Source organism: Paroedura picta, chromosome 3 (assembly GCF_049243985.1).
Source record: "Paroedura picta isolate Pp20150507F chromosome 3, Ppicta_v3.0, whole genome shotgun sequence".
NCBI lineage: Eukaryota > Metazoa > Chordata > Lepidosauria > Squamata > Gekkonidae > Paroedura > Paroedura picta.
The window spans coordinates 66,787,082-66,810,375 of NC_135371.1; the positions used below are offsets into that span (position 1 = coordinate 66,787,082).

At 45.9% G+C, this 23,294-nt stretch overlaps 1 protein-coding gene across 7 annotated transcripts in view; it reads right to left on the reverse strand.

Annotated features, from left to right (window-relative positions):
• DBN1 (drebrin 1) overlaps positions 1-23,294 on the reverse strand; it is a 56,403-nt gene that overhangs the window by 13,047 nt on the left and 20,062 nt on the right. For all 7 annotated transcript variants that reach the window (XM_077326221.1, XM_077326218.1, XM_077326224.1 and 4 more), the window contains exons 2-3: positions 1,244-1,299; positions 738-850 (exon numbers count right to left, since the gene is read on the reverse strand). In XM_077326221.1, coding sequence (XP_077182336.1) covers positions 738-850; positions 1,244-1,299 — 169 coding nt within the window. The remainder of the gene's footprint in view (positions 1-737; positions 851-1,243; positions 1,300-23,294) is intronic.

Sequence of the window (23,294 nt, forward strand, 5' to 3'; positions counted from 1 at the left end):
TCCTTCTCATTTTGTTTTTACTATGTAATACTTTGTTGCGTTCTTTTATGCTGTAATGCATCTTGGGCACACTTCTATAGTGCAATTTAAGGGGGGGGGAATGAAAACTCCTGGCAAAAGAGCCCTTTAAAAACAAAACAAATGTTTAAAGATTCTCACTAGCTAAAATGGGAGTTGGGCCAAGCCAAAGAAAAGCAGTTATTGTTCGAGCAAAGGAGAACAGCCAATGGTTATTTATGGCATGAACACAATCAATAACTAGAACAAAACTAATTCCACTAGAGGGCAGTACAGTCAAATGCATGAAGGTCCAATGAAAGAGTTCTCTAGGGTCTCTCCCCAAGCCCTACATTTTATGTGCCTGTGTTCCCACAGCACCGTAAATACCTATGCCCTCCTTCTCAAATAAAGAGCTGTGTACATATCCTTCCCTACACTAAGATTATCTTCATGTGAGAAAAAGACATGTGTGATTTGACCTTCAAGTTCAGACACAACCTCCAGCCTTACATATCATATCAGCCTTGAGTACCAACAAATTCAACTTGAGCACATTTTCAAAACTAGCCTTCTAAAATAGTCCATTCCTGTTGCTGTAAAAACTGTTCAGAAGAGAAAATTTCCATCTGGTGGCTCCCTCCCCCATCAAAGGACTACACTGACAGGAAAAGCTACTTTGGGGGAGGGGACCACTACTATACAATTCCTGTCTGTATTCCTTTTGGAAAGAGCCTTACCCAATTGACAAGAACGTATTTTGGTAGGGTGGCCTGTGGGTCCTTGACACTGCAGAATCCATACATCACCTTCTGGTTCTCAAAATGGCTGGAGAGCTCTTGCAAGCCACCAGCTGGGGAAAGACAGAAACACACAAGTGGGACACATTAATATCTGACCCTTTTTGCTTTTTCTGTATGGGAAAGGAATGTATTAGAAGGTTGAAAATGCTCCCTCAGCCTTCTGGACATGGCCATAGAGCATGGCCACCTAATTTCCTAATGAAACACCATACTAGGTTTGACTCCTTACTGAAGAAAGGAGACAGAGGGGTGTTTTTTTTTGGGGGGGGGGGACATAGCTGCTGGGACTGAAAACCACCAAGGCTACAGAAGCAAAAGAGTATTATTTTTCACAGGAGGAGAAAGATGAGGCAAGGGCAGGAAGAGAGAGAGAGAGAGAGAGAGAGAGAGAGAGAGAGAGAGAGAGAGAGAGAGAGAGAGAATGTGTGTGAGAGAATACTCACTTCCTGAGGCAGCCAGTTTCAGGTTGTCAGAGTCATCCTCATAGGTGTATATAGCCCTGGGAAACACATTTATGAAAAGTAAAGTCAGGGCTATACATGGTGTATGCTAAAAACCAAACCACAGTGGTGCAAAAAGGGAAGCCAGGTTACATGCTAAGAAAAGCCAAGCCAGGCTACCTATATATATTATAGGTATAGTAGGCAGATATGCTTAGGCTGGCTCATTCTCACCAACCATTATGCTTCTGCCGTAACAAGGGAAGCGCCATCTCCAGTTGCTAGAAATCCGTCTCCCTTACCACCTCTTCCAGATATCTCTGAGACAGCTAGCCATTCAGGCCTTGTCCTGGCAGTCCACAACTTTACACTGTCTATTTCACAAAAGAAAGGTGATGTCTCAAGAAAAATACTGCTCTGGTGATGCTTATGCAGAATGCCGCATACACAAAGCCCTGAAAGTAGAGGCCAAAGGCCTTCTATGTTCATTTCAAGGACAACAAGGCATTGTCAAAAGAATTCAATGTGTTTCAGAACACATTAGCGTCATGACATCACCCCCCCCCCACCAGTCCCAAGCTTCCATTCTTTATCCCACTCTAAATGGCATGCGGGGCACACAACATATTTGGGAGCCAGGTCAACATTCGGTGGCCTCAACTGAGTTCTATGTGACAAAGTAAACCGTTGCCAATCAGGATCTAGTGGACAAAGGTGAAAGGTGCCTTCCCGACCTCCAGACATATTACAAAGTCCTCCTATCTCCCACAGGTACTGTTGACAGGCATAGTCTGGGAGTTCTGGGCTTGGGACTTAATTTCTGGGCATGCCGGAGCCCAATTCAAACTGGACCTGCAGGGAGAAGAGGCTTATGCTCCTCCCCATCCACTTTCCTGACCCAAAACAGCCCCGAGGGGCCGCTATGCATCCTGTGGGAGAAACTTAAAAATATTCATTGATTACTTTGATTTCTCCAGTGAGTGAAAAAAGGGTCTCTGGGGCTCTTGCAGGTTGGGAAAATGATGTGAAGGGGAGGAGTAAGTCCCATGTCCCCAGAGTCCCAATCCAAATTGGGCCCACAATTAAGTTTTGAGCATGGAATTCCTAGTCCACGGAGGACACATGGGCTTTGCAATGTGTGACTAGTCCCCTGAGTCTCCAGTGCCAGGGGCACTCCACTAGAGTCTTACTATATGCTCCCCCTCTGAGCCTGGTCTCATTGTCACAAGGTCAGCTTTAATGGTTCAAAGCACCACTGCTCTCCCAGTTTCCCAGAATGTGCCCCATATACCAGGAGGAAAAGAGAGGTTCCACAAGGTTCCAAGTGACAGTTCCCAACTCTGCTTTCTGATAAGCAACCAGTTTGGGAAGGGGAACTAAAATGTTGGCTTTGTCCATGCCCTGCCCATCTTTTCCTATGCTGAAAGAAGCCATCTTGTTGCCCTATGAATCCAGTCCAACTGCTTGCCCTCATTAATGTTGCTTCATTAACAGGAACAGTTTGGCAGATCATGTGCAAAGCTGTGAGGCAGGGAAGGGGGCTTCCATTGAACAGGGACAAATTAATGACGGGGAGAGGCATTTCCCCTCGGAGACAGTGTAATGCTTGCCTACCCAGGGAGCAAGGCCCACGCATGTTTCCAAGATTGAACTGCCTGCCCAACAGGCATGGAGGTGGGAAGGGAGAAGTGCGCAAAGGAGAAAGTGAAATTAAAGCAGCAGTAGCAGCATATCAATGAACCTTCACAATTTGTGGGATGGGGCTTCCATGGAGACAGTCTCCAAGATACCACCTTCTTTTCCATATCAGCTCAGGAAAGTCCCCTCCCTCCCCCCTTGCCCATCAGCCAGAAGGGCTCTGAACGCTTTTACGCCTGACCCAAGTGCACAGGATTCTGTTCTCTCCGCAACCTCCTTTTGAGACCTCATGTGAAGGGGGAGGAGGGAGCAGGGAAAATTAGTCCAGGATGTGTGGGTGGAGAGACTAAAATTTCAGCTTATGGAGGCAACCAGCATCTCTCTGTCACCATGGCAACAGCACTGCCATCCCGCGACATGGCTTCTTTGATGATGAGGTGATTTGCAGGGGAGGTGGCAGTGTGTGCGAGGGGGTGTTCACTGGCACTTGGCCATACGCTGTTCCTACCATGCGTTCTGCCATCACATCACAGGTCGGGAGGCACCCTCCCCATTGTGCCATTCTGGGGCATTAGTGGGAGTTTGCTGAGCTGTGTCTCTTTATGGCCATCATGTGCTCAGCTTGCTGAGTTGCCAAATTCTTCTGTGGTTCACATTCTAGTACAGATCAGGGCTCCATATGCCCTCATATCCTTGGTCCAGAGCCCTGCTGAAGTCAGGGGAAGGACTCCAACACAGAGGGGATGCACTTCCTCCATGACTCCATCCGCTGTATAGATGCATCTCGTGAACATATTGGCTTTTATGTGCCTGAATAATCTTATCCACCGCCAACCCTTTCTTTACTTTCTCAAGCCAGTTTGGTATAGTGGTTAGGAGCGCAGACTTCTAATCTGGCGAGCCGGGTTAGATTCTGCACGCCCCCACATGCATCCAGCTGGGTGACCTTGGGCTTGCCACGGCACTGATAAAGCTGTGATATCAGGGCTCTCTCAGCCTCGCCCACCTCACAGGGTGTTTGTTGTGGGGAGAGGAAAGGGAAGGCGACTGTAAGCCGCTTTGAGACTCCTTCAGGTAGAGAAAAGTGGCATATAAGAAGCAACTCTTCTTCTTCTTCAATCTTATAGACATTTCTAGTATTTTGCTGTTGGGAAAGGAGGTGGAATAAGCCTGAAAACCAGGAAAAACAACCAAGTTCACAACTTTTCATTCTAGCCATGACCCCTGATGGATGGCAGCACAAGGAACTCAACCTCTGCTTTTGCAGGACGTTAGGTCCCAATAAGAAGAAGCATTCCTTATCTCACTTTGGGGCACTTGGTGCCCCTTGATTTCTGTTTTATCTGCCTGTAGGATACAGATTGACTTGCCAGCCATGGCATGTATTCTCCCATATCACTGAGTTATGTCTGAAAACCTCCTTCAGGCCAAGAGTCTCCCTGTGTGGTAGAAGAGCCACTTAATTTGGAGCAAGGCTAGTTAGGCACAAAAAACTGGATAAATGCCAGTGACCCGGTTGCACTCACTTGTGTTTGGGCTTCTCAGTGCAAGGCTGTCCTCTACAGGAATAGGAACAGTTTCCAGGGAAGGCGTGAACTCTTTCTTCCCACCTAAAATGTATGTGCATCTTGACTGGATCAGCCCTGCCTGTTTCCTCCCATTCTCTACAAACAGCTTGATGTCTTCCCATATGCTGACTGATGGTGGCCAGAAGTAAAGTTTTGTACTTTTGGCTCCTTCAGATCCTTGGCTTTGTGCCCAGTTTTCTTCCATTAATTTGCCTAATCCTGTGTCTGGAATAAGAATGCCAGCTGGTTTTTCTTTTGTCACCCTTACACTTAGAAAAGTTTGGCACATTTGTTTATTGACACAGGAAGCTACGACAACACATGGGAGCCAGTGGAGTGGTTCTTGTGTCAGACTAGGATCTGAGAGACCCAGATTCAAATCCCCGTTCTGCCATGAAAGCCTGCGGGGTGACCTTGGGCCAGTCTCTTTTTCTCCGCCTAACCTACCTGTAGTAAGAATAAAATGGAGGGAATGATATTGTAAGTTGCTCTGAGCCCCCATTAGAGAGAAAGCAAAATACAAATATCTAAAAAAAAATTTATTGTCAATTCCTTCAGCACCATGGATGGGAGACTTTATTAGATATTAAACCCTCAAAAATTGAATATTAAAGGATACTTAAAATTGGGAGCCAGCTTGTCAGAGTCATTCCTATGGTTGTATATAGCCCTGGGAAACACATTTATGGAAAATAAAGTCAGGGCTATATATGGTGTATGCTAAAAACCAAACCACAGTGGTGTACAAAGGGAAGCCATGCTTCCTTAAAATGCTGTCCAATACAAAAACAATATTGGGAAAGTAAAACATGTGTCACTTTTCTAAGGAATTTGTAAATAATATATGCAACTTAGAAGTCGGTTATAGGACAGAAAGTGATCACATGCCCTTGTTATCTTTCCGGGCTAAGCTTTCCCTAGTGCCACTCATCGCTATACCATCCAGTGCTAAAGACTACAGTCTGCTGAAAAAAATTTCCTGGTCTCCAAAGGTTGCCTTACAGATCAAATCCTTTTTAAAGAATCCATCTATTAGTTCAATAAGAGATCAGATATGTAAAACAAACGTCTCCGACTTCTCTATTCATTTCTATGATGATATAATAGATTCATTGGCCCAATTTGGGAAAGTCTTCAAATTATCCTTCCTCATGGTTTGACAAAGAATGTCTATTGAAAAAAAGAGAATTAAGGGCTCTTTTCAAAGTAGCGGTCAACTCAGGGCTAAAGAAAGACTTTGCTCAGTTCTCCACTAACAAAACTACATACCAATCTTTACTTAAAACAAAAAAAGAATCTTTCTTTCAAAAACGTTGGACAACACTTCATAATGCACTGAACTCTCCTAATAGTAGACTGTTTTGGAAAACGATAGCCAAGTTTTTGGGCAACAAATCCCCCTCAGCCCCACCGATTCCACCTCATATCTGGGAAGAGCATTTTCTAAATGTATTTTCTCCTCCCCTCCAGCTCGATAACCAGTCCTGTTCTATCGATTTTTCTTCTCTACCTCACTGGGCACCGGTTGAAGTGGAAGAGACCTATGAGTTGATAAGATCTCTAAAGCCCCATAAATCACAGGGCCTGATAGCATCCCTCCAGAGCTCATTATTGATAATGCTCACTGGTGGGCCCCTATCCTGGCAAAGGTATTTTCTGCAACTGACTCTACTGGTCAAATTCCCGAAGCATGGTTAAACTCCATCATTTTGCAGTTTTACAAAAAAGGAGAAGTTACCCGGCCTATGAATTACCGCCCTATAAGCTTACTCTCTATAATTGGTAAACTCTACAGTACGCACCTGTCCTTGAAACTATCTAACTGGGTACTCAGCAAGAACATTATAGGGCCCGAGCAAATTGGCTTTAAAAAAGGCTGTTCAACATTAGACCATTGCGCCATTCTTTCCTTCCTATGTGACAAGTATATAAAGCCTCCAAGAGGTAAACTATTTGTAGCATTCATAGATTTGAAGATGGCTTTTGACTCTATCCTTAGATCGTCTCTATGGAGCAAACTAGCCAGTCTCAATATTGACCTTCGCCTCTTATCCTTGCTAAAAAGTTTGCACTCCAATAACTTTTGTCAAATAAAATTTTCCCAGCAGGGGAATCTAACAAACAAAATACCTGTAAAGATGGGTGTTAAGCGGGGCTGTATTTTGGCTCCTCAGTTATTTAACCTATTCCTACATGACCTCCCTGGGTATTTGGAGGAGGTGAATGGTCATCCGCCTATGTTAGGGTCAAGACCTACCCCCCTACTACTGTATGCTGATGACACAGTGTTATTATCCAGAACAAGAATTGGTCTTAAGCGTTATCTTAATAAATTTACTGAGTACTGTCGGGAAAACAATTTAAAAATTAACTTTGAAAAGACCAAAATAATGTTTTTTGCAAAAAGGCACTATAAATACTCATGGGTAATTGGCGGAAATAACATCGAACAGGTTTATCATTTTAAATACCTTGGAATCACTTTAAATTTCAATAACAAATGGCTCATGCACAAGAAGAAAGTTAGGAGTTCCATGAAAGGCCCGTTGGCTCTATTAACAAAATTTTACTCTCAAAAGGGCAATCACAACCTCTATGCAGCGCTGAAAATATATAAGGCTAAAATGGTTCCACAGCTGCTCTACGGGATACCAATCTGGATCGAAGCATTTAATCACGATCTAGAAACACTTCATGCCTCCTTCCTCAGGTCATTATTCCAAGTCCCTAGAAATGTGGCTAATGACATCTTAATTGCTGAACTGGGCCAACAGAGACTTGAAACCAGAGCCTGGTCTCTTACCTTTAGGTACTGGATCAGTCTTCATTTTAGGGCTCATTCAAATAACCTTTTAGCTGCCCTGCTAAGCGATCCCCATAACTCCAATTGGTCTCATAGACTCTCTAACGAACTCCTCTCATTGGGCTTAGACATACATTCTTTGATGCATCACGAGGAGAAAGGTATATATAAGTGTATAGTAAGGAGACTAGAAGACATTGAATATCAATCCTTACTGTCATTCACATCTCCATCTTGCTCTCCCCGTGTATGGAATATTGTCCTGCTATACAAAGTTATCCCCCCCTATCTGACTAGTATCGAAGCTTTCTCTGACAGGAAAGCACTCTTATTTGCTCAGCTGAACTCTTTCCCCTCTAATGTTCTTTTAGGAAGGCTTAACCGCATTCATTTAGCGGAGAGACTATGTTTCCACGGCTGTATGGTCCCTGATCTCCTTCCGCATATTATTATGTTTTGCCCTAAGTTTTCTTTATACCGTCAGGGGATATCCGATATTCTATCTTCCCTTCAACTCCATAGTAACGAAACGGCAGCGATCAATAAACTACTTGATAGCAAGGATCCCGAGCGGACCGCCTGCATTGCAAAATTTTTAGCAAAGGTTTTTAGTATTAACTCCCTGTTTTTAACAAAATTGAGTAACTCTGCCTGACTCTTATAATTGTACCATTTTGTATCTCCTTACCTGTATTGTTTTTTATGCCAATAAAGGCTTTTTGTATCTATCTCTCTATCTATCTCTCTATCTCTCTATCTATCTCTCTATCTATCTCTCTATCTATGTTTTATAAGCCTCACAGCAGTTCCGAGCATCAGAGAGCCCATTTATATTACAGGATGTCCCACGGCCTTCTAATGCAACCAACTCCACAGGTAACCTATGTGCTCAAAGCATTTTCTTCAGCTAGAAGGTGGCTGCCAGTTGGTTCTTAGAACAGCATGTTTGTATCCAAACATCCTGGAGGGCCACTCCAATGTTTATGTAACATAAACAAGAATGATGCTAAAGCGGTATTGTCGTTGATTTGCCAGAGGAAAAATTTTAAAAGCATGTGGGGGAAAGGAAGCCCAAGTACTGTAGCATCAATATTATGGCGCTCAACAGAGCTATGATGTTCTGAAATAAAGGTCATCCCTTGAAACAAAGGACAATTGGGAAGCATGAAGTTTTGCAGAGCACTGCCTGCATTTATTTATCTATCACATTTGCATCTCACTCTTTTCCCAAACACAGGATGCGTAAGTGGGGGGTATTCCATTTTCTTCTCCCAGTTAAACCGTGGAGGTACGTTCGGCTGAGAAATGATGACAGGCTCAAGGTCTCCTAATGAACTGTATAGCTGATGTGGGCTTCAAAGCCACACCTACCATTTCTAACACCTAAACCACACTCATTCCCAGTTCAGAGCTTGAGATAACTGGAATTTAGAAACTGGATGATGATCTTGGACCAGTTGTTCACTATCCATCAGACCAACCCACTCAAATCATTATTGTAAAGACAACAAAGGATATGACATAAGTTCCTGGGACCAAGACAAAAAGATGATAAATAGCGATCATTAACATCCTTTCTTAATTAATTTCTGACCAGAAAGTGCCCTAAATTCTATAGAATCTGTTTTGTGATTGTATGAATAATATAGAATTCTCCTACTCCACTGAAATGTCCTTTAATTTCTCTGATGGGAACATGGAAAGCAGAAACTCCCTGTCCAGTTTCAGTAGCTCATTTGCTAGTTCAAATGCTTTTGACAATGTCTCTTGCATTTTCCCCTTCCTCAGGACTGATGCCAACTTGAATTCAGAACTGGACCATGGAGTAAGAGTCCTGAGGCTCGATCTTCATCATGTACCCAAATACACAACCAGAGAATGATACTTTGGCACATGAACTGTGAGACTGAGGACTATAATAATAATTTTGTAGCCTACCCTTCCCCATAGGCTAAGGGTGGGTGACAACAATATAAAATATACAATAATACAGTTCACATAATTAAAATAATTAATATATGAATTTAAAATTAAAATTAAATGATTAAAAGCCACCTCCTAAAAACTATTACAGAGGATGGGTGGGTTTAACGGGTGAATTGATGTTTCATGAGTGGGGTTCCCAGGCAGGGAGGTCAACAGTTTGCTTGATGCTAGTTTCCTGGCCTCAGCCACAGGTCAGGTGGAACAGCTCTGTCTTGCAGGCCTCCCAGAACTGTTTGAGGTCCCAGAGGGCCCTGATTTCCTCAAGGAGAGCATTCTACCAAGCTGGGGCCGATGCCAAAAAAGTCTTGGCCCTGGCTGAGGCCAAATTTACTTCTTTTGCCTGGGGACCCTGAGCAAGTACTAATCACTTGATCTTTATTATTATTATTATTATTATTATTATTATTATTATTATTATTATTATTATTATTAGATTTATTCCCCGCCTCTCCCGATAGGCTCGAGGCGGGTCACAACAACTAATCCCATTAAAATTCCCATTAAAATATCAATCTACTAACATGGCGGCTAAAAATCCCATCCCTCCCCCAATTATTAAGAGGTGAAGAGGAAAGGATAGGGGAGTAGCGTACACTCCAACTCCTAGGGGGGGAGCGATGTCCCTGATTTGCTGACCCCAGCCTCAACCATAGACCTGGTGGAAGAGCTCCGTTTTACAGGCCCTGTGGAAAGCTGACGAATCCCGCAGGGCCCACAGATCACCCGGGAGCTCATTCCACCAGGTAGGGGCCAGGACTGAAAAAGCCCTGGCCCTGGTCGAGGCTAGGCGCGCTTCCTTCGGGCCGGGGATGACCAACAGGTTCTCACCCGCAGAGCGTAAGGCCCTGCGGGGGGCATAGAGCTCTTTGGGAGGGGAAACCTCAACAGATGTTCCCATAAATACAGAGATCTCAGACCATTTAGGAGTCAAAACTTTACAAAACATAAAGAAAGTGAAGCAGCAGATAATGCTAATTAATTTCTCTAAGCACAGGAGGAAGGTATATTTGTCCAGGAGGGTGAGCTGGGTGGGAAGTCAAATTTTGTGATGTTTGTATGTTTTCTTTATTTGTATGTGTTTTATGTTGGGTTTTTTTGTTCAGTGGTGATGTTGTTACTTGTAGATGTTTATATAAGCATAATAAACTTATTTTTTTTAAACTGCAGCCAATGCAGCTGGGAGAGCACTGGTGTAATAGGTGCTCTCCATTGAGTCCTGGTAAGGACTCAAGCTGCTGCATTCACTTGAAGTTGCCAGATCAGCTTCAAGGGCAGCCCTGCATATAGTAAGTTGCAGAAGTCTAGCCTGGAAGTGACCATGGTATGGATCTTGGTGGCTAGGCTGGGTGCCAACAAATATAGCACAAACTGTCTTGCCTGGTGAAGGTGGTAGAACATCTGGCGAAGAAGAGTTGGTTCTTATATGCCGCTTTTCCCTACCCGAAGGAGGCTCAAAGCGGCTTACAGTCGCCTTCCCATAACTTTCCCCACAACAGACACCCTGTGAGGTGGGTGAGGCTGAGAGAACCCTGATATCACTGCTCGGTCAGAACAGTTTTATCAGTGCTGTGGCGAGCCCAAGGTCACCCAGCTGGCTGCATGTGGGAGAGTGCAGAATCGAACCCAGCATGCCAGATTAGAAGTCCGCACTCCTAACCACTACACCAAACATTTGTGACCTAGACTTCCATAGATAGAGAGGTAACCAGAATCCTGACAGTGGTCATAGGTATTAACAGACCCCATCAAGAGCCAGGAGTTGCAACACATCTCCTTCAGCATGTTGACCCAGCCAGAGGATCTTCATCTTCAGCCTACTCCTCTTAAGCTGTCTCACCATGGCCTCTGGACACCTATCTAAGGAATCTGGGGGAGCAGATGGATGGCCACCCATCAACAGAAATAGCTGGATGTCATCTGCTATTCTATCCATGCAAAATATGCCATCTGTCACAGAATTTGAGCTCTTGAGGATCATGGCCTTTTTCAAAGTAAAGATTCTATCTCTCATTGTTGTAAGGAATGTGGATACCTATCAGCAGAATCTGATGATGGTTAGACTCATGGCCATGAAAAATGCTGCTGACTGATGAAATCTGTTTATCCTGCACTCACACCATTGTTACCCAAACAGTGGCTACTCCCTGACTGCTGCCCATATATTCTGAAGTCCTCCCTCTTACCTCGCCTCAAGTTCATAGAATCATAGAATCACAGAGCTGGAAGTGGCCATACAGGTCATCTAGTCCAACCCTCTGCTCTACGCAGGATCAGCCCTAAGCATCCTAAAGCATCCAAGAAAAGTGTGTATCCAACCTTTGCTTGAAGACTGCCAGTGAGGGGGAGCTCACCACCTCCTTAGGCAGCCTATTCCACTGATGAACTACTCTGACTGTGAAAAAGTTTTTCCTGATATCTAGCCTATATCGTTGTACTTGTAGTTTAAACCCATTACTGCATGTCCTTTCCTCTGCAGCCAACGGAAACAGCATCCTGCCCTCCTCCAAGTGACAACCTTTCAAATACTTAAAGAGGGCTGTCATGTTCCCTCTTAACCTCCTTTTCTCCAGGCTGAACATTCCCAAGTCCCTCAACCTATCTTCAAAGGAACTGGTCCCTTGGCCCCCAGATCATCCTTGTCGCTCTCCTCTGTACCCTTTCAATTTTATCTACGTCCTTCTTGAAGTGAGGCCTCCAGAACTGCACACAGTACTCCAGGTGTGGTCTGACCAGTGCCATATACAATGGGACTATGACATCTTGTGATTTTGATGTGATGCCCCTGTTGATGCAGCCCAAAATGGCATTTGCCTTTTTTACCGCTGCATCACACTGCCTGCTCATGTTTAGTTTACAATCCACAAGTACCCCAAGGTCTTGTTCACACACAGTGTTACCTAGAAGCATATCCCCCAGCCAGTAGGCATGCTTTTCATTTTTCTGACCCAGATGAAGAACTTTACACTTATCTTTATTCAGGTACCCCACTACTCACCTCCCTCCAGTCTGATGAAACACCATTGACAACAACTCTTTGAGTGCGGTTCTCTAACCAATTCCCTATCCACTTAACTATCTGAAAATCCAGATTGTTGTCCTTCAATTTATCCATCAGAACATCATGGGGAACCTTATCAAAGCTTTACTAAAATCCAAGTAAACAACATCAACCGAATTTCCCCGATCCAGCAAACTTCTTACTTGGTCAAAAAAGGAAACCAGGATGGTCTGACAGGACCTGTTGGAGACAAATCCATGCTGACTTCCTTGGATCACCAAATTCTCCTCCAGATGTTTGCAGATCACTCCCTTTAATATCTGCTCCATTATCTTCCCCACAACAGCAGTCAGACTCACTGGTCTGTAGTTTCCCGGGTCATCCTTCCTCCCTTTTTTGAAGATCAGAATAACGTTTGCTCTCTTCCAGTCCTCCGGGACATCTCCAGTCCTTAAAGAGGTCCCGAAGATGATGGAAAAGGGTTCTGCAAGTTCTCCGGACAGTTCTTTGAGCACTCTCAGGTGCATTTCATCCGGCCCAGGGGATTTGAACTCATCCAGTGCAGCTAAATGCCTCTCGACAACCTCTCCATCCCTGTCTACCTGCCACCCAGACACTATCCTTTGGCTACTGCTATCTCTAGATGTGCCTAAACCCTTTGACCTGTGGAAAAAAACAGATGTAAAATAGGCACTAAGCCTTTCTGCTTTCTCTGCAACCTCCGTTAGAGTTTGTCCATCCGCACCCAACAGTGGGCCTATTGCCTCCTTTACTTTACGTTTGCTTCTCACATAACTGAAAAATCTTTTCTTGTTACAATGGGCTTCCCTGGCCAATCTTAGCTCACTCTCAGCTTTGGCCTTTCTGATGATTGATCTACACTGCCTAGTAACCTGTAGGTACTCTTTAGAGCTGTTCCTTCCACTCTTTGTTCATTACCACCCCAGCTTGTGCCTAAAGACTTCAATTTCTTTCAATAACAACAGAAGATACAGAACTATTCAAAATAATTTATTCTAAACACATAATTGGTACTTATTTCATATTAAGAACACGCAGCGCTGGGCATCACTACATAGGTCCCCAACCATCTCTCTCCCTCATTATGTTGAACTGGGAATGGAGGCAGTTTCAGGGGGAAACCAGGGGAGGTGAGTATCACACAAAGGAGTTTTTTTGATACCTCATTTTTCACCATTCAAAGGAGTCTCAATGCGGCTTACAATCGCCTGCCCTTTCACTCCCCACAACAGGTACCCTGTGTGATAGGTGGGGCTGAGCTATGAGAGAACTGTGACTGGCCCAAGGTCACCCAACTGGCTGCATGTGGAGGAGGAGTGGGGACCTCTCACACACACACACACACACACACACACACACACACACACGGGCTTTACAGGGATCGATGAAGCAGGAAATTATATATGCCCACCTGTTTATTCTCACCTATAAATGCCTTCCATTTAGATCAAGATATTAGTTGTGTTACTCAGTGTGCAGCAGAAGAAAAGTCCAAGGGTCCAACAGCATCTCAAAGACTGACACAACTTGTGTTAGGGAAGGAGCTTTTGTGAGTTTGAAGTATCTGAAGAAGTGAGCAGTGACTCACCAAAGCTCTTCTCCTTCCACAAATTGTGCTTAAGGTGCTACTAGACTCTTTCTCTTTTTCAAATGCTATGAATGCCTACCAAACATACCCTTCTACATGACTTTAGTAAAGGCATTTTAGAGTTCCACCTCTAGAATAACTTACCCCAAACCATTCTTGCTGTTTCACAGGGTGAACAAAGTACCCAGCCACTGGATACCCAGCTGAGAGCTGTGCATAGAAAATTCCGCCCAAAGCTGTAAATACCCAGACCTTCCCAAAAAAGCAGATGGGAGGGAGAGGAAGAGACAAAGAATACTTCCCTCCAGCACGCACCTTAAAGCCTTACAGTGGCTTTTGCTTTTTCATGGATCATTGCCTTCTTCCTCTTTTTCCAGCCAGGCAAACCATGCCTCACTTGGCAGAAACCCCCAGTTATGGGAGGCTCCTATGCTCTGCTCCTGTGAACACTACAGAAGAGCTTCAGCAGCAGCCCCACCAGGCTCAGAGTGCAGGGAATGTGTCTGCTAAGCATGTCTGTGTAGGTGGGTGCTGCACATTGCCACAGCCAGGATTGTAGGAACATTAGTGAGGAGCATTCCCTTCAGAGGACTCATGTGAAGACAGACAGATTCAAGGGGGGGGGGGCTAGGTTGCCCACAGATGGAGAAGATTCCCCACTACCATTCTCAGCCTCTGCAAACTCCTGGCTGTCGAGAAGCTGAAGGTGGCATAGACTGGCACTGAAAACTGTCAACAAAGCTGTTTGAACAGAAGAGAGAGCTGAGGGTTGAAGCAGAAGTGTAACAAGGAAACAGAGTAAAGATGGGCTGCAATGTTTCTGGCCTATGCCACACCTGGCTCACACTGCAAAGCCCCAATAGAAGACCTCCTTCTCTCCCCCCCCCCAATACTCTCCATGCCAGGTTGGTTGTGCCATTCCCTAGGCAGGGTTGGATGGGAGAGCAGCCACGCTGCAGGGAGCCAGACACAGATAATGGTACAAACAAGATTGATTCTAATCCAAAAAGCCAAATCCCCTAATTGGAAGCTCAGGACAAGGCTCTTTCCTAGAATAGGGCTGCAGCTGCTCTTGGAGAAGACGGCAATCAGATACACCTCTGGGCCCAGCGACAAGGGCAACTGTGAGAGAGAGGTGGTACATGAACCCACAGTCTTGCTCAGCGTGCACCACAGAAGCCTTGACAGAGTTGGTAAATATGCCAGGACATTCACAACTAGCTCCAGAGGGACGCAAGCTGGGACAGATGCCAGGGCTCTGAGACAGTCTGAGGATGCTGGGGGAACACTTTAAATAAGGGCAATATTTTTCATAGAGCTGTCCTGTGGTTACAACTTGCTAACTAAAGAGCTCATCAGTTGTGATCTCAAGCACAGGATGCTTTACCTCGATCCTAAGTTCATTGGCAGATGTACATGTTAGACTTTCATAGGGCAGACTTTAATAAACAGAGCCATGATGAGAGTCAACCCGTGGATAAGAATGCTGGAAGAGGAAGGAGCAATTGAAGGGTAGGCTCTCTTTAAGAAAGAGCTGTTGCTTGCTCAAGCCATGACTATTCTAGCAAGATGGAAACATGGTAGGCAATGCAAGAAGCCTATCTGGATGAACAGAGAACTTCAAGAGGAGCTAAGGAAGGAAAACGATATGTTCAAGAAATGGAGGGAAGGACGGACCTCTAAAGAAGAGTATCTGCAGGTTACAGGGCACTGCAGGTCAGCCATCAGAGAGGCCAAAGTTGGGAGTGAGCTGAGGCTGGCCAGGGAAGCCCACTATCACAAGAAAAGCTTCTTCGGATATGTGAGGAGCAAATGTAAAGTAAACAAGGCAATAGGCTCGCTGTTGGGTGAAGATGGAGAGACTTTGACGGAGAGAAAACAAAACATTGGACTCACCTGAAGGTTTCTTCTCTTTAGTGGGTCGAAGTCATCCAGACTGGTTAGGTCATGCCTCTGCTCGCTCAGGTAGGGCAATTGAAATGCAAATTTTTTGCAGGGGGGCCCATCTGAGCCCAGGAGCTTGACTCTCCAGTTCTCCCAAGCCCTGTTGTGTTTTTGAATATGTCAAGTAAGTATCGTATTCACAGTTGTCCGTCTGCTAAATTCTGTGTCTAATTCCAAGATTAAACGAGCAAGTATCCCAAAGGTGGGATGTGGATGACTTCGCCCCACTGAAGAGAAGACACCTTCAGGTGAGTCCAATGTTTTGTTCTCCTTCAGTGTGGCTGAAGTCATCCAGACTGGTTAGCTGCGCCAAAGCTATCCCTTGCGTGGGAACAGTCCTTCATCTTCGCCTTGTGTGGCGTGTTGCAGGACTCAGCGCCCGAAATTCGCCTCCAGGGAATCCGTCTGGTCAATGTGATAATGCCAGATGAAAGGAAGACCACATTGCTGCTCTGCATATTTCTGCTACCGAAGTCCTGTTAGAAAAGGCTGCAGATTATGCTGCTGCCCTAGTAGAGTTCACCATGATCCTTCCTGGAGGACTCTTTCCTTGTATCATGTAGGCCTTGATGATGCACCGTTTGACCCAGTAGGCAATAGAGGATGGGGATGCCTTCTTGCCCCTGCTGCCCACACCATACGACACGAAGAGGGCATCGGATTTCCTGAACTCTGTTGTCTTCTTCAGATAGATGCGCAAGACCCTGCACACGTCCAGCTTGTGACGTTTCTTTTCGGTTTGGTTGCCAGGGTTGTTGTGGTATGTTGGAAGTACCACTGGTTGTTCCAGGTGGAATTGGGAAGAGACCTTAGGGATAAAACTAGGGTCAGTGCGAAGTATTACTGCATTCTTTTTGAAGCAGCAAAGTTACTAGATAAAAATGCGGCTAGCTCTGATACATGTCTGGCCGAGGTGATGGTGACTAGGCATGCCACCTTCCATGTGAGGAAGGTGTGAGGAATGTTCTGCTTGTCTTAGAGGTTCGAATGGTGGTCCAGTCAAGGCCCAGAGAACAAGAGGAATGCTCCACATAGGAAACCGATGTTGGACTGGTGGGTCCAATTGTTGTGCCCCTTTTAGGAAACAACGAACATATGTGTTGGTAGAGATGGAGTGAGCACAATCTAGACCCAGTATTGCATTCAGGGCCGCCACTTGTTGCAGCATTCCCACATGCAGGCCATTTCCTGCCCTCCTATAGGATGTGAGCAAATTCTTGACAGAGGGTTTGGGACCACCCCTTGATTGATGCCCCATCTGGAAAAGGTTTTCCAAGTATGATCGTATATTCTTCATGGCCTTCTGGCGTTTATTATTATGTTGATAACCACTGCTAGAAGGTCTAAGTGTTGTAAAGAACGCCTCTCAACTTCCAGGCCGTTAGTTGTAGCCATTTGGGGTCCGGGTGCTGAACTGGGCCCTGCAGTAGAAGATCCTTGCGAGCTGGAAGCAGCCAGGATGTTGCCTGTGACATCTGGACTAGTTCCAAAAAACCACGGGCATCTTGGCCAGTGCGGTGCTACCACAATCATGAGAGCCTTCTCTGTTCGTATCCTGTGTAGTAGCCTGCCTACAACCGGAAGCGGTGGAAAGGCATATAGGAAGCACCGTGGCCAAGGGCAAGTTAGGGCATCCTCCCCTTCTGCTGCCGTGTGGTAGAAGCAGGCGAGGAATCACTGTGTTTGGGTGTTGAGTGGCATTGCCATGAGTTCAATGATGGGCTGGCCGAACCTGGCCACTACCTGTTGAAACACTTCTCAGTTCAGGCTCCACTCTCCTGGGTCTAAGTCCTGGTGGCTCAGCCAATCTGCTTGTTGGTTGACGAGTCCCTTCAGCTGCTCAGCTCTAAGACTGGTCAAGTGCCGCTCTGCCCACCTCAGGAGCAGGCATGCCTTGAGATACAGGGAGTGTGACAGAGTACCTCCTTGTCTGTTGATGTGAGCCTTTGTGGTCATGTTGTCTATGTGCACCAGAACGTGTGCACCCTGTAGCAAAGGCTGAAAATGTTGGAGAGCTCAGCAGACTGCCCGGAGCTCCATCCCCTCTCTTCCTGGGACCAGCATCCCTGGGCTGACTGGTTCCAGCAATGAGCTCCCAAGCCCCTTTGGCTGGCATCCGTCATAACTATTATCTGCTTTTAAAGGGAAAAGGACGTTCCCTGCAGATGTTGTGGTAATAGCCACCACTGAAGCGCTCTCTTTATGTGATCGGGCACGGTCAGGGACTTGTTCTGTCATTTGGCTATGTGACAATGATAAGGTAATAGCAGCTACTGTAGGGGCTGAGAATGGAATCGTGCCCAGGGAACCATGTCTATGGTTGAAATCATGAGGCCGTGTATGGTGGCCAGGTGCATGAGGTCAGAGGATCTGTTGCTCACCATGTTGGCCCCAAGACTCTGAAGTTTGGCCCGCTTGTCTTCTGGGAGGAAGACCTGTGCCAGGCGAGTGCAGATCCTTGCTCCCAGATGTACTATGTCTGATGTCGGGGTCAGGTGACTTTTGTCCTCGTTGACCAGGAAGCCATGCTGCTGTAGAACTTGACGGGTGTGGGCAGTGCTGGCCTCCACTGATCTCTGATCCTTGTCTGAGAAGCAGATCGTTCACATACGAGTAAATGTGAGTGGCCATGACCTTCGTGAACACCCTGGGTGCAGAGGAGAGGCCGAAAGGGAGCGCCATGTACTGGAAATGTCTGCCGTGGTGACAGAAGCAAAGGTATTTCCTGGAATTGGGATGTATTGGAATGTGCAGATATGCTTCTTGGAGATCCAGGGAGGTAAGTAGGTCTCCCCGTTGTAAGACCTGGAGAATGTGGCGAAGAGACTCCATCCGGAATCTTCGCATCCTGACCCACCTGTTGAGGCCTCTGAGATGGAGTACAGCGTGCCAGTCACCAGACTTCTTTGGCACTACAAAAAGCACAGAATACAATCCTGAGAAACGCTGAGAATGTAGAATCTCCTCGATGGCGGAGATGTCAGCCAGATACTGAATGGCTTGCGCTAACAGTCTTTTCCTTCCTTTTAGTTTGGGGGCAGGGGACTGGACAAATGGTCTGAAGGCCTGGCCATGAGTTCTATCTGATACCCCCCAGAGATGATGTCCAGAACCTACAGATTGATGGTGGAGCAACTCCACTCCTTGTGGAAGAATCGGAGCCTGCCCCCCACCAGGGAGTCAGGTGGTGTGTTTTCTTGATTGTTGACCTTTGTTTTGGTGGAAAGGTTGACTGGGTCGCTGGTTGAATTCTGGCCTGATCTTGGAAGACCGGGAGCTCCTGAACTCACTGGAATCCCTTGGTCTTCCCAAGGAGCGGTAAGGACGAAAGGACTGGTGTACTGAAAATCGCGCCCCTTGTTGGTGGCATAGGAGGTTGGCATCACCCTCTTCTTTTCCTTGGTCTCCACCAAGACCTTGTCTAGATTAGACTCACCAAACAGCAAACGACCAGAGAACCTAGAGGTTGACAGAGTGTTCTGGTCTACTCTCCAGTGCTTGAGCCAGATGTTGTGACGTACAGTGACATTGGCCGCCTGTGCCCTGGCACAGTATTGGATAGCATCCTGTGAGGCATCTGTAGTGAATTCCGCCTCCCATTTAATCTTGGTAATTGCATGTCTGGTGGAAGAAGTGGCAATTTCAGGTGATTTGAGCATGTCGTCGGTCCAGATGACAATAGCTCTGGTGAAATTCGACAGTGCAGTGGAGGCCCTGATTGCCATAGAAGAAGCCTCCTAATTTTTCTTGAATACATGCTCATTCTTCTTGTCCACTGAGTCTTTGATGGGATTATCTCCATCCTTTGGCAGTATGGCGTCAGTGTAGCGCTACTATGGCTGCATCCACAAGTGGCACCTTGAGGTCCTCCATTGTGTTCTCTGTGAGAGTGTAAAGTCGCTTGGCCACCGATGCAAGTGAGTTACCAAGTCCAGGGATGGCCCATTCTGCCTTTAAAATGTCTTCAAAGTTATCTGGAAAAAAGGATGCATTGTCTGAATAGGTGTTGGTCTTTTGAAACCTCTAGCATCCAGATTAGTGGAGGGCATGGAGCTTGGTTTTTGTTGGAATTCCATCTCATATTTGAGCGTGGAAATCACCTTAGAGAGGATGTGCTGCAGGTACTCTGCCTGAAAACAATCTAGTAGAAGTTTCTGCTGCATCAGCAACCTCCTCTCCTGATTCCCTCTTCTCCTTCTGCCATATCTTCAAGGAGGGAAGCTGAAGATTGAGCCTCACTGGCAATTGAGGGGCTGCTGGCTTGCCGTCTGCGGTCACTGGAAAATCGCTGTCTGGGGATAGGTGCCGACTGTTTCCAGTCTTGCCTCCTCCTCATCTGAGGAGTGCCCATCCCTTTCATCTTGGCGCATGGCTGCGTGCCTGATGGTGGGCACTGTGAATGGTGTCCCCTTGTGATGTGCAGGTCTATTCTGGATCCTAGCCCTTCCGGCTTGGAAATGCCTCCACTGAAGGAAGTCAAGGAACACCTGTTCCTCCTCGTTAAAATCCCTCTCAAATTCCTGCTGATGTGGCGCTGGGCAGCTGCTTTGCCCCCTCCCCCTCTCCTTATATGGAACGGGGTCTGCTGCGCTTGTCTCCTCTGATGCCCGGGTGTGCTCCTCCCACTCATAGTCACTCACTGCCGCAACTGAACTGAGTGGCCCGGGTGAACAGGACGACATGGCGGCAGTCTGCATGGGCGGCACCATCTTGGAAGCTCGGGCCCAGCAATTTTGGGAGGGCCTGGACAGGCCTTCTGCCCGGGTTTCTGGGCTGTTCCTAGTGGGGGTAATGGCTCTAGCATGCAAATCGGGCTGCACGTTTGGGGCTTGTCTCTCACCAACGGGGCTCGCCATCCCCGGATGACTCCTGCGATGCTCCATCGGCTTGGTCTCCCGAGCTGTAGCAAAGTCTGCGGCTGCGTGAAGCGTACGCTCTGGAGTGCCGTGATTGGGCTCACGGATCATGTGAGCGGCCGCAGTTCCCTGAAGCGCACGCTCCAGAGCCCTGAAGCGTTTTGCATTCAAAACAGAATGCAAAACGCTTCAGGGCTCTGGAGCGTGCGCTTCAGGGAACTGCGGCCGCTCACATGATCCGAGAGCTGCTCAACTCTCTGGCGGCGGCTGGGCTTGCTTCTTCTTGGCTGGAGGCTGGAGTGCCGTCTCAGCCGCGCCCTCTCTCGGTGCAGTCTCCTTTTACCTGCCGGCTCGCTTCTCTTTGTTGTGCCGCCTTGCTGCTCCGCTCACTGCTCGGAGGAGCGGGACTCTGGAACCCTGGACCGCTCCTCCAGGGTCATGGTTCTCTGCTGGCAGTTAAACTCCTCAGTGGGAGCCAGCACTTCTGAAGCCGGATAACCAGGCGCGGCTCCGCCAGATTTGCTTGAGGAAGCCACTGAGAAGAAAGGGTCCCGGGTGTGGTATTTATAAATAGCTCAAATTTTCCTCAGGATTGTTGCCTTCTGCTCTCAGCCTCTTGAGAATTGCGCTGGTTTCTTCCTCTTCTTTTTCTTTCCTTTTTAATTTTTTTAATTTAATTTTTCTTAATTGTGTGCTATCTTGCTCCGGAGCAGGGCTCGGGTGCTCCTACCTAAGCAATAGGGCAATCGAGACTGGAGAGTCAAGCTCCTGGGCTCAGATGGGCCCCTTCAAAAAATTTGCATTTCAATTGCCCTACCTGAGCTAGGAGAACAGAAAGGCTGAGTACTTATTTTGCCTCTGTGTTTTCCCAGAAAAATATGGACACATCTAGGGATGGCACTAGGCAAGGTATAGTGTCTGGGTGGACAGAGTGGGTGTTGAGAACCACCTGGCCACACTGGGTGAGTTCAAATTCCGTGGGCTGAATAGTGTGCACCCAAGAGTGTTCAAAGCGCATTCAGGAGAGTTTCGGGAATCCTTGTCCATCATTTTTAGGACCTCTTGGAGGACTGGAGAGGTGCCAGAAGACTACAGGAGATGTTCTGATGGGTAAGCTGGAAGGCTGTAGACTGGGTTTTTGGATGGCTAGGTGGATCGGGAACTAGCTAGAAAACTGTACCCAAAAAGTGGTTGTCAATATTATTTCATCAAATTAGAGCAGGATTTCTCAACCAGGGTTTCTTGATGGCCCTGGAAGGGTTTCTGGGTTGGGAGTTATTTAATATTTACTATATTTCTAAAATGCATTAAACATTTATTGGGAGATAAATAAACCCACTTCTGGGGTTTCTCAAAGCCTGAAGAATGTTTCCGGGGTTTCTCAACAATAAAAAAGTTGAGAAGGGTTGGATTAGAGGGAGGTGAGCAGTGGGGTGTACAGGACTCAGTACTGGGGCCGGTACTTTTTAACATTTTTATCAATAATCTAGATGAGGTGGTAGAGGGACACCTCATTACATTTGCAGAGGACACCAAATTGGGAGGAGTAGTGAACACACCAGAAGTTATAGAGTTCAATAAGATCTAAACACACTGGGAAAGTGGACAAATGAGAACAAGATGCAATTCAATATGGATAAGTTCAGAGTTCTACATCTGGTTCACACAACTGAGAAGCATACATACAGGAAGGTTGGGTAACAGTGTATATGAACAAGATCTTGGCGTACTTGTGGACTGTAAGCTAAATATGAGCAGAGAGTGCAATGCAGCAGTAAAGAATGCAAATGTGATCTTGGGCTGTATCAATAAAGGCATCACATTAAAACCACAAGATGCCTAATGGGTTGAATGGGAAAAGCAAACATGGAAGGGTCTTCCATTTTTTGTATAAACAAAAAGTTGATTTAATTTGCTTACAGGAGACACATATACGTAATAACGATAGAAGGTTGTTGATAAGGAGAAATTTAGGTCTTGAATTTGCTTCTTGTTATGGGAAGAAAAAGAGAGGAGTAATTATTTTTTTATGTTAAAGAGAAACTAAGCCCAAAATTGATTTATAGAGAAATAAGATTGGTAGGATTTTAATAATTGAGATTGTGGTAGACGGAGTTAAGACGACTTGTGTTGGTATATATGCACCGAATGATAAGAAAGCGTGTTTTTATAAAAAATTGGAAAAGAAATTACTAGAGTTACCCAATGAGGATATGATCTTGATGGGTGACTTTAATGGAGTAATAGATAAAGGACTAGATAGAGATAGTACCAAAAAAAGTTAATACAAAAGACAAAAGGGATGGATCACTTCCCCAAAATTTTCACAAGATGGTAAGGTTTGAAGGATATATGGAGAGAGCGAAATCCAAGACAGAGAGAGTATACATACTACTCAAATAGATTTAACTCCAACTCCAATATGATTTGGGCAACAAAGAGAGTTACGAACGAAGCCATTGATATGGAATTTCACCCTAGGTTCCTTTCAGATCATAAAGCAATAGGAATGACCTATAAAGAAAGTAGAAGGAAAAAGAGGGGATGGAGATTGAATGAGAGATTATTAAAAAATATGGAGGTGATAGAAAAAGGTAAAGAAAAAATTAGAGAATATATGGAAATTAACTGGATTAACGATACAAGTATAGG